This window comes from Callorhinus ursinus, unplaced genomic scaffold (assembly GCF_003265705.2).
Source record: "Callorhinus ursinus isolate GAN/ISIS: 27379988/994484 unplaced genomic scaffold, GSC_fseal_2.0 scaffold19, whole genome shotgun sequence".
Taxonomy (NCBI): Eukaryota; Metazoa; Chordata; class Mammalia; order Carnivora; family Otariidae; genus Callorhinus; species Callorhinus ursinus.
In genome coordinates, this window is record NW_027397081.1 from 15434039 (window position 1) to 15445729 (window position 11691).

An 11691-nucleotide genomic window follows, 5' to 3' on the forward strand; every position below is an offset into this window, starting at 1 on the left:
ACAGCCAGGCTTTACTGCTTTAACTTAACCCTCACCCTAATCTCAGGATGCATTCTATTACGGACAATAGATTTAGCAAAGTACGGGCTCTCTGCCTCAGAGTCTCAAAGCTAGTTACTAGCCCCTGAGTTTGAACCCAGGCTTTCTGACTACACTATCCGTGAGCCACGGTTACACAGCCTTTCTCCATCGAATGGTTTCATCTGCCTGAAACCCAGTAGTTTCATCTGTAAAATGATCACTGAATTAGTGAAATTGGAGGCAAAGGAGCCATAAACTTGAAGGAGTCCATGTCAGATTTCCCATCCCAAGGAGATGAAGTTTGCCCCTTTTGGGGTGGAAAGAGCAGGTATCGAGAGAATGTTTTCCAAAGAAAGCAGTCTCTGGCTTGTAGTACCCCTTTGGAAAGAATGACTCACTGATAGTGTTTAGTATCAAATCTAGTTTTAATCTGTGTCAAGTCCTCCCCCCTCCCGCCCACACCCCACACCGTCCACAGGGTACTAGTGAGCGTCATGGCCTCCTCTCCCCTTGGAATCGAAGGTATTGGCAATAACCGTTTTCGGTGCTAAGAGGCCTTAGGGCAGCAATCATGGGTCACTGGTACCCTGCAGCTGCAGGAGGAGTCTCACCTCTACTGGGGATGGCGTGGGAGGGCCCAGGAGGGGAAGAATAGGGTTTAGGGGACTTCCTGACTGCAGGGGTTTCCTGTTTGAAGCCAGGAAATAGGAGCTAATGGAGTCCAGGAACAAAAGTTGCCTTTTAAATAGAACACAGGATGGGGAGCTGGGACCTCATTAGCCACTGGTAACTTCCAGCGCCACCTGGGCAAGGGGAAAGGCGCACAAGAGGAAATCAAAGGTTCGGTGCTAACCGGAGCAGCCCCCCTTTCTTTCTCTCTGCCCCGCTCTCCCCCCAGCCCCTTGCAGGGGAAGGCCACAGGTGGGAGAGGATGCACTGGAGCCTGTACTCTTCACTCAGCCTTCTTGGGCACTCGGCCCATCTTGGTGCGGATGTTTCGCAGGAGAAAGAAGGCAGCTGTGCTGAGTGCACAGATCACTTCAGCCACCCAGAAGGCTGTGCTCCAGCTATAGTGCTTGGCAATGGTGCTGAAGGGCAGCCCAGCCAGAAAGCCGCCCACTGCCAAGGAGAAGGGGAAGAGCCCCGGTCATTTGTGAGGCTAGAGTCAGTAGGCCTGGCCCCAGCCTCTAGCTAGCCTATGTGTAAGGCACAGTGGGGTGAGGTAGACACTCTAGAGGGCACCACTTACCATTGGCCATGAGTCCCACAATGGCGTGGGAGGTGCCGCACAAGTTGGGAGGGGCGCTCTCATTGGCTATAACTCCGAACAAGGCAATGGGACCGTAAGAAGAGAAACCAAACACAGCTCCCAACACCAGGATCCAGAGCTGCAAGGACAGGGCAGGGTGGCATTTAGAGTCTGAGAAAGTCTACCTACCTACCACTGCCAGAGGGGAGAAAAATGCTTGGCCCTAGGAACAGATGATTGTAGTAAGGAGATAGTAAGTGACCTCCCTCATCCCACTTCCTGATACAATTGACAAGGCCGAGCTAGAGGAGTGGGGCCACGCTGAGCCAACCTGAGGGCCTGGGTGGGTAGGTGAAGGAGAGACAGAAGAAGCCATCCCTCCCCATTAGATGCGCGCTCTCAGAATTGATGCTAGGGCAAGGCAGACAGGGTAGGACAAGGGGGAGACAAACCAGGAGGAAAACCACAGACAAGGCACCTCATGCTCCGTAAAGCCTGTGAGCTCAGCGAGTGGGTGAAGAGCTGGAGTCCAGAAAGCAACATCCTAGAGGAGCACAGGGAAGAGAAGAAAACCGGGCCCCAGGTCCAGGAGGAGCACCAAAGTACAGAGGACACGAGGTAAACCAGAACTAGAAAGGGAAATCTGAGAGGCAAAGAAAGGCCTGGGCCAGGGTGGAGCCAGGGACAGGAAGCCAGACAGCGGCCCTTGCTCTCTCATCCTTGTGCCGGTGGCGGGCCAGGCCCGCCTCATTTACCTTGGGGGAGTCACTGCTCACAGTTACCCGGAAGAGGTACATGGACACGGTCATGCCAGCCATCATGAACAGCAACAGGCCATGCCGAGGGTTCCCGTAGATGGACGGCCCTGCCTGTGGATACAGGCCCAGCAATGTCAGGCCCTAAAAGCAGCAGAGAACCTCCGCCTCTGGACCCTGACACAGCAGGGCTTCTGCTGACAGGTCTTTGGCAGTCCTACCACAGTTCTTGGCCCCGGGGCAGCTCTGGGAGGCCCTGGGACCTGCTCATTATATTCTGAGGCCAAACTCCACCACATCCCCTCCTCCACCACGGGGACATATGCTGGCAAGCTGCACCTAGTCTCTCCTCAAGCCCAGTTTCCCTGGGGTTGTAGAGAAGCCCACTGCTAGGCTGAGAGAAATGCTAGCTCTCCTTGACATCCGTTAAAACCCTTTCCCCAGGAACCCTACCTTGCCCCCACACCCTCAGCAAGTAAGAGTAGCCCGGAGGCATTCCAACCTCCCCCCACCCATATGCCAACCTGCCCATGCCCCGGGGCTCCTGCCTCTCTGGTGCCTGTCCCGGTCACGCTGGGGAGATTTAAAGGGACCCTCCTCCTTCCTGTCCCTTCTGCCCACTCACCTTTGCCATGGCCCGGTCTGACAGGTAGCCAGCTGCAATGCTGCCTACAAGGCCCCCAACCTCCAGCGCACTCATGTAGGAGCTACCTGGCGTAGGGAGTTGTGGTGGGAAGAGGGAAAGGAGGGGTGGAAGGGTGTTAAACACACTAGGGTTGTCCCAGATTGGCTGTAACCCAGAGAGGTACAGGGTCCCCAAGGGTGACCGGCCACAGCTGTCTGGGTGGTGCCTGGCCTCAGGGAAAGAAGAAAGGGATAAAGAGAAGCTGGGCCTGAATTTCCCATCCCTTTCATTGATTCCTGCTCCTAGGCCCACCCCTGCTCCAACACCCATCTTACCCACGAGGACTGAATGTCCTTTCTCCTGGATAAGGAAGAACTGGCCCCAGTCGGTACAGCAAGTCTTTACTCCAAATACCACAAGGTAGCCAGTGGAGAGCACCCACAGGTAGGGGGATAGCAGCAGCTCCTGCAAGGTACTCTCCTCCTTCAAGGAACCTGGGGGCAGGAGGAGGCCAAGCCTCAGGCTCTGCTCTTGCTGTTCTGCCCCGACTGAGCTCCCACCACTCATTAACCAGCCACAGGGCCAGAGTCCATCCACATAGCCAGGGACCAGCAGGAAGGTACCCCTTCACCCACTGCTCTGCCCTGTCTGCTCCACAGCAAGTCTCAGCAAATGAGAGAAAAACTGAGGATCAGGGTGCATGGCAGAAGGCACCCAAGCCACTTAAGCTGAGGATGCTGTCCAGGACCGGGAAGTCTGGCTCTGCTGTGAGGAAGGACCAGGATATAACGTGAGTCACAGCATTTGTTGGCTCTCCCACTTGTCCGGTACTTAAGTGTCTCTTGGAACGGAGTTTTATTTACTCCCCACCAACTCGCCATCACCACCCCTCCCCCTACAGCCATTGGCTAGCCCAGGGCCAGGCATCCAGCCAGTCCTCAAGTGAGTCTGCCAGATGAATGATGAATGAAGGGGGCCCCATGATGAGCTTGGGTGGGGGCTCACCCTTCTTGCCCTTGGCGGGAGTGGGGTCCAAGTTTCGGAGTCCAACATCGGCAGGCTCGTTGTGGATGAGCAGGAGGCAGAGGAAGGAGACAACCACACCCAGGGCCCCGGACAGGGCCAGCGTGCCGCGCCAGTGGTAGCTCTGGGCGAGGGTGGTCGCCAGGATGGGGCCCAGCGCTCCAGCCAGGTTCATGCTCGTGGACAGAATGGCCCACCAAGTGCCAAACTGAGATGGCTCGAACCACTGTGCGGCAGAGGGGGACAGAGTAGGTCCCCACGTTAAACACGCCGAAGGTGAGGGTCAGGTGGGGCAGACCTAGGAGCTCACGTTACAGGGGTGAGGAAGAGTGCGCTTCTACTTGGCAGGGCCTATGCCCTCATCTGCCACCTGATCCCACCATGTTTAGCTCCTAAAATATCTTGACAAGCAATAGGAGCTGGACTGGAACTCCCAAGGAGCCTGCTCTGGGATGGGGGTGCTGGTACTCCCACATGCTCTTTAGGCATCCTCTGTGCTAGTCTAAACCAGCTCCCTGGAAGCAGACACTCACCTTCCGCAGGATCTTCCCACATGGAGGCCAGCCCAGCCCCTGTGCCAGGCCATTGAGGAACCACAGAGCAGCAAAGACGGGTACCAGGGAGCTCCAGGAAAACGCTATATTGACCACGCCAACCAGAAGCAGCCCCAAAGAGAAGAGCCAGCGAGCACTCATCTGGTCAGACAGCACCCCGCTCACAAACTTGCTGATGGCATAGGCTGCCGACTGGCTGCTGGTGATGAGCCCTGCAGGGGCGGGGAGAGAGAGCAGGAAGCAGGACACCTGGGGAGTTAGGGGCCTGGGCAAAGGCCCAGGAGGCATGGAGGAAGGCATGGGGTCAGGTGTGTAGAAGTGCCCTGCAGGGTGAGAGACGTTCCCTCCCAGAGAGCTAGGAAGAGCCTGTGCTGGAATCGTGGGGCCCTGCTCCTCCTCACCACCAGCGCTAGCCCCAGGCTGACCCAAGACTTTTCAGCCTCCTGGAGAGGTCCAGCTGCAGCTGTCAGGAGGCAAGAAGGGAGGACAGGGCAGGCCCCGTCCCTGGGATTTACAAAGGCCTGATGACATTTCCCCCTCACACTGGATGCCAACCCAGGGCTTCTGGAAGTTCTGTTGCCCCACCTCTGAACATGGGGTGAAGAGCTTAGAAGTGGAGTCAAGGGCCTTCTCCCTCCTAAAATGTCATCTGGTGGGCCACATGAAGTTATTTTGCCAACTCCCCAGTTCCCGTGACTCACAACATCAGTGGCTGGCATGCACCCTGTGGTCTTAGCATGCCCCCACGCAGTGTGGAAACAGTGCTCAGAGCGCCCCTAAACACACTCAGAATAAGCCATGCCTCTGGGGGCACTCGTGGGTCACAGGCCCACAGAGACACATCAGATGAGCAGCGCCCCTCAGGCACACAGAGAGCACATGCCTAGTTCTTCGCCCGTCCACAGGTATATGGTCAGAGTCCCTCGGGCGGCATCTGCAGGCCGCTCCCTGTCCTCTGCTGTGCAAAGACCCTCCACACTGCCACAAACACCCAACTTGTCTACTAGTCCTGGGTCCCAGGGCCCACGCCCCTGCCTTCCAAGGCTCACCCAAGTCATCCTTGTCCAGAGGGATCTCCTCCACCAACGACGGCATGACGAAGGAGAAGGTCTTGCGGTTGAAGTAGTACAGGCTGTAGCCTCCAAACATGGCCGAGAAGATCACAGCGCGGTAAAAGCCGTAGCCTCGGGCCGCCATGGTGGAAGGGAGCAGGCCCCACTGGTGGGGACACGGAGCCTCTGACCACAGCTCCTGCCGGTGGCTCTCTCGGTGCCCAGATCTGCTGAGTTAGGCTTTTTCTGGCTCCCTCCTCCACCCAGCCTCCCAGGCTCCCTTTATAGCCACCTTCTGGACAATCATTAAGCCTGGGGCAGCTTGTAGGGAACCCAGTGTCCTGAGGGAGACAAGAAAACATCAGATTACTGAGGGGGAAGTGGTAGGGGCTGGAGGGGGTCCCGGAGGGAGGCACTGCCTGTGAACCAGCACCAGCCAGCATGCTGTCCCCCCAGAACTTCTGCTTTTCTTCGCTTTTCCTTGTCTGCCCGCCTGTGAAACCAGCTGTGATTAAAGGCTCAACCTAATTACTTTTGTCTGCAGGAGCCCAGGGGAGGCAGGGGTGGGATAAGCAGAGATGCCCTCTCTAGCCCTGCTCCCTCAGTCACCTGCCTTCTCATTCATTCAACCACGAAGTTTAGGGAGAGCTTACTGGTTGCCAAGCATGGCACTAGGTGCTGGGTTAGTTTCTACACACACACTCAATTAGACACATATCCCCAACAACCCGACTCACAAGTCTTAGGACTGACTCAAGTAACTCCCAATGCTCAGCGCACACTGGGGTGTAACTGTTTATGGATAGTTGCAGACCCGTAAGCAGGAGAAACTTCCCCTTTGCAGGCCCTGGGTTGCGCTAAAAGCCCCCCTAAAGGCTGGGGTCGTGGTGGGGCCACTCAGCGGTCTCTGGTCCCTTTACCCTGTAACGACAGGATGGGGTGCCCTCTGGCCGGCTGGGGCCTGCAGGGTCGGTGACAGCACGGCCCATGGGCGGGAAGGTGCACCCCGCGGACTTCAGGCGGCAGTGCCGAGCCAGCCCGCTTCCCAGCGCCCCGGCAACACGCCCCCGGCTTTTCAGCTCAGTTGGGAAAGCAATTGGAGCAGAAGGCGTACGCGCGAGCGGAGCAGGCGACCGCACGGAGTCTCCCGGAGGCTCCTGGCTTCGGGCTCCGAGTGGCTCAGCCCGGCAGGATGGGGCCAGGCGAAGGCTCTCGGCACCTGCCCAGCCGCGTGTCCTCAAGCTACCCGGGACACCCGACTCGGGCTGGAAGCCCACGCGCCCGGGTGCGGGAGCTGGAGAGGTGCGGAGACACCGAACCGGCGCGACAAAAAGAAGAAGGTGCGTCCTGGTCACGGGCAGCACCTCGGAGGCCCCCAGACCCAGGAAATGCCCCCCACCCGGGAAGGGGCAGCTGCAGGAACAGCTCCGGTTTGTATCGGAAGTTAGGGCAACCTTTGTTGGGGCTCTAACAAAGGAGCCCAGACACCCGAGACTCCCCCTCCAGCCTCGCCTTCAGGCAGCGCCCCTCCCCCGCATCCAGCCTGCTACCTGAACGCCGGCGGGAGCCGGAGTAGGATAGAGCGGGGCGGCGGGGCCCCCGGGCGCATGCGCGTGCGCTGGGGGCGGGGCCTCCGTCTGCGCATTGCTGGCTGAGAGCCAAGTCCACCCCTCAGCGCTTAGTCCTAGTCCTGCGGGTTGTTAGAGGTTCTTGGGCGAGGACAGCGCCCCTTAGAGGCTGCATTCGTATGTTCCCTTCTTAACTGGTGGGGTTCAACAAATCCGTTTTTAGTGAGTGCCTCCCACTACCAATCACTCTTCCCGCGTTATTCACAGTCTAGGAAAGCTCTTGTAGAGAGCACGGTCTTTTCTGTAAGAAATTAAGGCAGTCCCGGAGCGCCTGGGTGGCTCAGTCGTTAAGCGGCTGCGTTCGGCTCAGGTGATGATCCCGGGGTCTTGGAATCGAGCCCCGCGTCGGGCTCCCTGCTTGGCGGGAGGCCTGCTGCTTCTCCCACAACCTCCTGCTTGTGTTCCCTCTCTCGCTGCGTCTCTCTGTCAAATAAATAAATAAATCTTAAAAAAGAAAAATTAAGGCAGTCCCCATAAGCACAATATGAACATTTAACTTGTAATCAAACTGGTGTGAACAGGGTTAAGATAAAACAAACAGGGTTCTAGAGGGGAGGCGGTGGGGGGATGGGTTAGCCTGGTGATGGGTATTAAGGAGGGCACGTTCTGCATGGAGCACTGGGTGTTATAGCAAACAATGAATCATGGAACACTACATCAAAAACTAATGATGTGGGGCGCCTGGGTGGCTCAGTCGGTTAAGCCTCTGCCTTCGCCTCAGGTCATGATCCCAGCGTCCTGGAATCGAGCCCCCCCCCCCCCCCCCCGCCCCGCATGTGCTCCCTGCTCCGCGGGAAGCCCGTTTCTCCCTCTCCCTCTCCCTCTGCCTGCAGCTCTGCCTGCTTGTGCTCTCTCTCTCTGTCAAATAAAAAAAAAAAACTAATGATGTAATGTATGGTGATTAATATAACATAATAATAATAAGAAAAGATAAAATAGAGTGTTTAAAGTACCTGGCCAGAAATAAACCTTAAATTCTAATCCCAGACCCACTACATTTTTAACAATGTTACCTTGGGTAATAATTTCTATGAGCCCCAGTTTCTTATAAATCTCATAGGTTTGTTGTGAGGACTCAGTAGATTTTTTGTTAATATTGTAATTTTTATTTTTTAATTTTTTTTAAAGATTTTATTTATTTATTTGACAGAGACAGTGAGAGCAGGAACACAAGCAGGGGGAATGGGAGAGGGAGAAGTAGGCTTCCTGCTGAGCAGGGAGCCCGATGTGGGACTCGATCCCAGGACCCTAGGATCACGACCTGAGCCGAAGGCAGACGCTTAACGACTGAGCCACCCAGGCGCCCTAATATTGTAATTTTTAAAATAATGTCTACACCCAACATGGGGCTTGAACTCACAACCCAGAGACCAAGAGTCGCATGCTGCACTGACTGAATCGGCCAGGCACGCCTCAATAGAAGATTTAGATAAGAATTAAGAAAATTTAGATAATTGCTTTCATAGAAACCGCGGGAGAATTGCTAAAAGAATTTTAAGTGTTCCAAAGTTGACAGTAAAGATGTTTTAAATTGGGAAGGTGGTCAGGGAAGGGAGGAGAAGCCTGCAATCTGCAAGAGCCCAAGCAATGTCACTCCAGGAGGCCTCATGAAAGATTTTAAAACAGGATTATGAAACACTAAAGTATTACGATAACCACTCTCAACCTACAATCCTTGATTGGATTCTGATGAGAACCGTGAGTGTGATCAGCGTTTTCCCTCATTTCTGTCTGGGTACCTGAAATGATGAATGATGTCAGGGATTCCCATCTGCACAGGAGTAAAGCATTCAACCTCCCAAATGAGGATCTTGGGTCTAGCCAATTGGGAGGAGCCGATTCAGGAGAAGAAAAGAAATTAATGAAGGGGAGCCTGGGTGGCTCAGTTGGTTAAGCGACTGCCTTCGGCTCAGGTCATGATCCTGGAGTCCCAGGATCGAGTCCCACATCGGGCTCCCTCCTCGGCAGGGAGTCTGCTTCTCCCTCTGACCCTCCCCCCTCTCATGTGCTCTCTCTCTCTCAAATAAATAAATAAATAAATAAATAAATAAATAAAATTAATGAAGAACTGGAGTCTCGATATCAGCAAAGTATGGATAGTAAATTATCAGGAAGCTATTGAGGACATTGTAGACTTGGTTTCAGTGAGGTAGGAGATCATGATGGAGAAGGTGATGTGGCTGGAGATGATGATGATGATGATGATTCACCTGATCCTGAAAGTCCAGATGACTCAGAAAGTGATTCACACAGAAAGAATCTGCTAAAGAACTCCAAGCTACTGAGCACCCTGATGAAGTGAAGGACCCTCAACAAAACTAAGACAACCTACTGAATGGGACTAGATATTTGCAAATGACATTTCCAATATAGCATTAGCATCCAAAATATATAAAGAACTTATACAGCTCAACACCAAAAAACAAATAACCAAATTTGAAAATGGGCAGAAGAGGGGCACCTGGCTGGCTCAGTTGGTGGAGCGTGCGACTCTTCATCTCGGGGTTGTGAGTTCCAGCCCTATGTTGGGTATAGAGATTACTCAAAAATAAATAAAGAGGATAAATAAAGAGAGGCGCCTGAGTGGCTCAGTCGGTCAAATGTCTGCCTTTGGCTTAGGTCATGATCCCAAGGTCCTGGGATCAAGCCCTGGGTCAGGCTCCCTGCTCATCGGGGAGTCTGCTTCTCCCTCTGCCTCTCTCCCCCGCTTGTGCTCTCTCTCTCTCTCAAAAATAAATAAATAAAATCTTAAAAATAAATAAATAAACTTTAAAAATTTTAATTTAAAAAATGGGTGGAAGACATGAACAGACATTTCTCCAAAGAAGACATCCAGATGACCAACAGACACATGAAGAGATGCTCAACCGCACTCATCATCAAGGAAATGCAAATCAAAACCACAATGAGTTATCACTTCACACCTGTCAGAATGGCTAACATCAAAAACATAAGAAACAAGTGTTGGCAAGGATGTGGAGAAAAAGGAACTCTTGTGCACTGTTGGTGGGAATGCAAACTGGTACAGCCACTGTGGAACACAGTATGGAGGTTCCTCAAAAAATTAAAAATAGAATTACTGGGGCGACTGGGTGGCTCAGTCGTTAAGCGTCTGTCTTTGGCTCAGGTCATGATCCCAGGGTCCTGGGATCGAGCCCCGCATAGGGCTCCCTGCTCAGCAGGAAGCCTGCTTCTCCCTCTCCCACTCCCCCTGCTTGTGTTCCCTCTCTCGCTGTGTCTCTCTCTGTCAAATAAATAAGATCTTTAGAAAAATTTTTTTAAATAAAAAAAATAAAAATAGAATTACCATATGATCCAGTAATTCCACTATTGGGTACTTACCCAAAGAATGTGAAAACACTAATTCAAAAAGATATGTGCACCTCTATGGTTATGCATTACTTACAATAAGCAAATTATGGAAACAGCCCAAGTGTCCATCAATGGTTGAATGGATAAAGAAGATGTGGTATATATGCAATGGAATGTTGCTCAGCCATAAAAAAGAATGAAATCTTGCCATTTGCAACAACATGGATGGATCTAGAGAGTATAATGCTAAGTGATATAAGTCAGAAAAAGACAAATACCTTGTGATTCCACTCATGTGTGAAATTTAAGAAACAAAATGAATTAAAAAGAGACAAATCGAAAAACAGACTGTTAACTATAGTGATCAAACTGATGGCTGCCAGAGAAGAGGCAGGTGGGGGGACAGGGAACTTGGTGAAGTGGATCAAGAGTGCAATTACCGTGATGAGCCCTGAGTAACGTATGGACTTGTTGAACCACTCTATTGTACACCTGAAACTAATATAACACCATGTTAAGGATACTGGAATAAAAATAAAAATAAAAATAAATAAAAGTAAGCTTTATTGTTATGACACACAATGGAGGACTGCTCATAGAGCATAGACCTTTACACTATAATTACTTATCTTTTAAATAGGGTTTTTAAAATAATTACAAAAAGTGTTTGCATTCAGATGCCATGGGTTACACTTTTATGGGCATGACTGTAACCATTTTTGCAAAGAGTTGTATAAAATAATAAATACAATACTCAATTTCTTTTCATGTTAACACCATCAAACTTCTTTTTTTAAAGATTTTATTTATTTGAGAGAGAGTGAGTGCAAGAGCACAAGCAGGGGTGGGGGGCGGGGGCAGAGGAAGAAGCGGACTCCCCACTGAGCAGGGAGCATGTCCAGAGCTAAAGGCAGAGGCTTAACCCGCTGAGCTACCCAGGCACCCCAGCCCCATCAGACTTCTAATCCCATCTTTTTACCCTTTCAAACACAGTTATGGGGGAGACATGTTTTTGTTTGTGGTAGCTGTTTCATCTTTTTTTATTCCTTTATGTTTTTCTCTTATAAAAAGTTTATCTGATACTGTGATATGTTCATGATATTAACATGTTCATGTCATTATGCTTTGTAGTAGTATTATTCATCATGGGTATTTCTACTGTCAATAACAATCTAAATTAATGTCGATAAAAGATTAGGTACTACTGGTCTTTGGACCAAAGCAACATGAAAGCAAACACTTTGACATCTGTTAGGATGGAGTTGCAACTGTCATACATTTGGAATGTTATGATCCCAAGCAATCTTTATGTAATGTGAATTACACTGTATATTTTTTATAAAATTTGGCCAAATTTTACAGAAGAAATTATTTCTCTGATCATTTGGTCCTATTTAAAACTGATTTTTTTAAAACTAATACGTAACCAAAGTTAACTTTCTTCCTAAAAGCCTAAATAAGGAGAAAGCAGT

The 11691-nt window shown here is 51.5% G+C and overlaps 1 protein-coding gene across 1 annotated transcript; it reads right to left on the minus strand.

Annotated features, from left to right (window-relative positions):
* Positions 1 to 427: 427 nt before the first annotated feature.
* Positions 428 to 6909, minus strand: SLC37A4 (solute carrier family 37 member 4). The gene is made up of 9 exons (XM_025893841.2): positions 6830 to 6909; positions 5277 to 5620; positions 4207 to 4439; positions 3656 to 3899; positions 2986 to 3144; positions 2651 to 2736; positions 2026 to 2139; positions 1271 to 1409; positions 428 to 1140 (listed from the first exon to the last, which is right to left on the minus strand). Exons 2-9 carry the CDS (start codon positions 5422 to 5424, stop codon positions 974 to 976), a joined length of 1290 nt encoding a protein of 429 aa, XP_025749626.1. The 5' UTR covers positions 5425 to 5620; positions 6830 to 6909; the 3' UTR covers positions 428 to 973.
* Between the last annotated feature and the right edge of the window lie 4782 nt (positions 6910 to 11691).

Coding starts and splice junctions, on each gene's coding strand:
- SLC37A4 (XM_025893841.2), bottom strand. CDS start 5,424: ATGGCGGCCCGAGGCTACGGCTTTTACCGCGCTGTGATCTTCTCGGCC. Junction 3,900..4,206: donor GTGGGAAGATCCTGCGGAAG/GTGAGTGTCTGC, acceptor TCTGCCGCACAG/TGGTTCGAGCCATCTCAGTT. Junction 3,145..3,655: donor TCCCGCCAAGGGCAAGAAGG/GTGAGCCCCCAC, acceptor TCCTGCCCCCAG/GTTCCTTGAAGGAGGAGAGT.